The sequence below is a fragment of the Sprattus sprattus genome (genome assembly GCF_963457725.1).
Source record: "Sprattus sprattus genome assembly, chromosome: 5".
In the NCBI taxonomy this organism is placed as follows: Eukaryota; Metazoa; Chordata; class Actinopteri; order Clupeiformes; family Clupeidae; genus Sprattus; species Sprattus sprattus.
Window position 1 is genome coordinate 10,253,888 of NC_137924.1, and position 2,500 is coordinate 10,256,387.

Sequence of the window (2,500 nt, forward strand, 5' to 3'; positions counted from 1 at the left end):
GTGCTGGAGGTTGGGGCTGTCAAGGCTGGCCATCCGGTGCTGGAGGTTGGGGCTGTCAAGGCTGGCCAGCCGGTGCTGGAGGATGGGGCTGGAGGGTACGTAGGGGGCCATGGTGTGGTGCAGGGCACCGGGGCTTCCAGGGGCCGGCTGGAGGCTGGGGAGGCTGGAGTAGGTGCTGTCGGGGAGGGAGGGGCTGAGGTCAGGGGTCATGTAACTGCCCGAGAGGCTGCTGGAGACGGGGTAGGAGGGGGTGGGGGTGCGGGAGGCGCTCTGCTCGGATGGCTGCGAGCGGAACCCAGCGGAGTCCAAGGCAGGCTGAGGGCAGGAGATCAGGCCGACGCTGCTGTCAGTCAGAGGGTGCTCTCTAAGACCGCGAGGAAAAAGAAGAAGACATGTTACTGAAAGCCTTTTGTCATCACTCAGTGTCTCTGTCTCTGTACTTGAACTTCATCTCCCTTGTACGTCGCTTTCGATAAAAGCGTCTGCTAAATGACTAAATGTAAATGTAAATGTCATCTGGATACTGTACTTTTGTTTTGCACTAACCTGTCAGGGCTCTGAATGGGGCTGCTGGAGGAGAGCGGCGCGTTGAACGCGTGTGAGGGCCCAGAGAGGGTGGCGGTCCGGGCCGGGCCGTCCGGCTCATGGCTGGGGGGGACAGAAGACGCCGCCGCCGCCGCTGGGCCTCCCCCCTGGGCTGCTGACCGGGCCACCGACTCCACATAGCTGCGTGGTTCTGGAAAACCCACAGAGATATCGCTATCAAAGAGCTGCCACCTCAATAAAGACTAGTTGGGGTCACACACTATTGAATGTGAGATGAGCGGACTGAGATGAGATGAATAGTGACACCCACTGGGACACAGAGCAAATGTGTGGTGAGACCTGTGGTCCTGCAGTGGGACTGTTGTTATTTCGGGGTTGAAATATCACCACATAATAAATGACTATGTGTGTGCTTAAACTGCTATGCTTTTATACTAAAATGATATTTGAATTTAAACTTGGTTTTACTTGTCAGACAACTATGAAGGAATTCTGCCAAGTTCCAAACCCTCTCTGCTGTGTTTAGGCGAGACCTGAGGGCGTTGTAACGCTCTCTTGCCTCCTCTACCTTCAGTAGATATACATGTGGTTGGGTCCAACCTGTTTGACTGCAGTTTTTACTGCTAATGATTCTCCTGTTAACCTGTGTTAGCTCTGCTTTGAACATTGCCCCTGATGTTCACCGTCTCACTGAGGTGTGGATTGTGAAGTGTGTTTACAGAGAGCGGGCATATTGGACATATTGGCAAATTTGCTTACAATGGCTGTGTCGATAAGCAAAACCAAATTAAAGGGATTGAGGACTGCACAACATAAAAACTGGAAAAGACCTTTTGCAATGAAATGTTTTGCTGCATGTTTTGTAACCTGTTTTGCACACACACACACGCACACATACAAAGAGCTGAAAAACATGAAACACTTCATCAGAAGAGGACCATGAAGCTAAGGTGTGTGAAGGGAGGGATGGAGGAAAGAAGAACGTGTGCAGTGGGGGTCTAGGAGTCTTTGAGCCAGTGATAGGGTCTGACGTGTTCAGGCATGGGAGCGGTGGGACTGCAGTGAGATGTGAGGGGTGGATCACTGAGGGGTGGGGATGGGTTGGTGATGGGGTGTTGCCCGCCCGTGATAGATCTACTGGGCTCTTACCTTCCTCCTCCTCCTCACTGAAACTCTCTGAGTCTGACAGCATAGGGGGCAGAGCAGAAACGCCAGAGATGCAACATGAAAGTCACAACACACAACAGAGCAGACACACACACACACACTCTCACACACACACACACACACACACACACACACACACACACACTCTCAGACACACACAGCAGAGAAGAAGCAGCACTCCAGACCAGGAGAAGAAGAAGAAGAAGCGGAGCCAAGAGAGAGAGGACTAGACAGAACCCCAGGAAGGATGGATAAGAAAGCTCACTGTTTTGGATACAGTGGGCCTGTTCTTTATCAAGTTCTGCACTGTGTCTTGGAACAGAATCATTTGCCTTTCCATTCGAATAAACACACAGTGCAGTTTATTCAAGCAGATGTTTCGTGAACTTACAGGGAAGGCATCGCAAAATATTAAAACAAACTGATGCACTGAACAGCAACTCTACAAGTTGGCCGGGTCATTGTCTGTTTTTTTATTCTGGGAGAAAAAGAGATTCTGTTTCCCATGACCCCTTGAGTTCAACACACACCGCAGGCAGACTTGGAGCGTTTCGAGACAGAAAAACAAGTGCACCTCCTTCACGAGCCAATTTATGAAATGATATTCCTGGGCCCTCTCGTGTTCGTGGATGGTGGTGTGGTAGGACTAGGAAGCCCAGCGGGAGCGTTGTCCCTTTGAAGGCCTGCTCCTACACACACGCCTGTGAGGAGGGCTCATAAATCAGCCCCACTTAGAACGCGTCCCTTTCCCCACTAAAAAACCCGCCCAATATACCCACGGATGAAA

The 2,500-nt window shown here is 51.4% G+C and overlaps 1 protein-coding gene across 6 annotated transcripts in view; it reads right to left on the bottom strand.

Moving 5' to 3' along the window:
• The window catches only part of tns1b (tensin 1b), a 160,265-nt gene that overhangs the window by 10,767 nt on the left and 146,998 nt on the right, over positions 1–2,500 (bottom strand). For all 6 annotated transcript variants that reach the window (XM_080839271.1, XM_080839272.1, XM_080839275.1 and 3 more), the window contains 2 exons: positions 547–736; positions 1–364 (listed from right to left, as the gene is read on the bottom strand). The exon at positions 1–364 is cut by the window's left edge and continues 778 nt beyond it. In XM_080839271.1, the coding sequence (XP_080695397.1) occupies positions 1–364; positions 547–736 (554 nt within the window). The remainder of the gene's footprint in view (positions 365–546; positions 737–2,500) is intronic.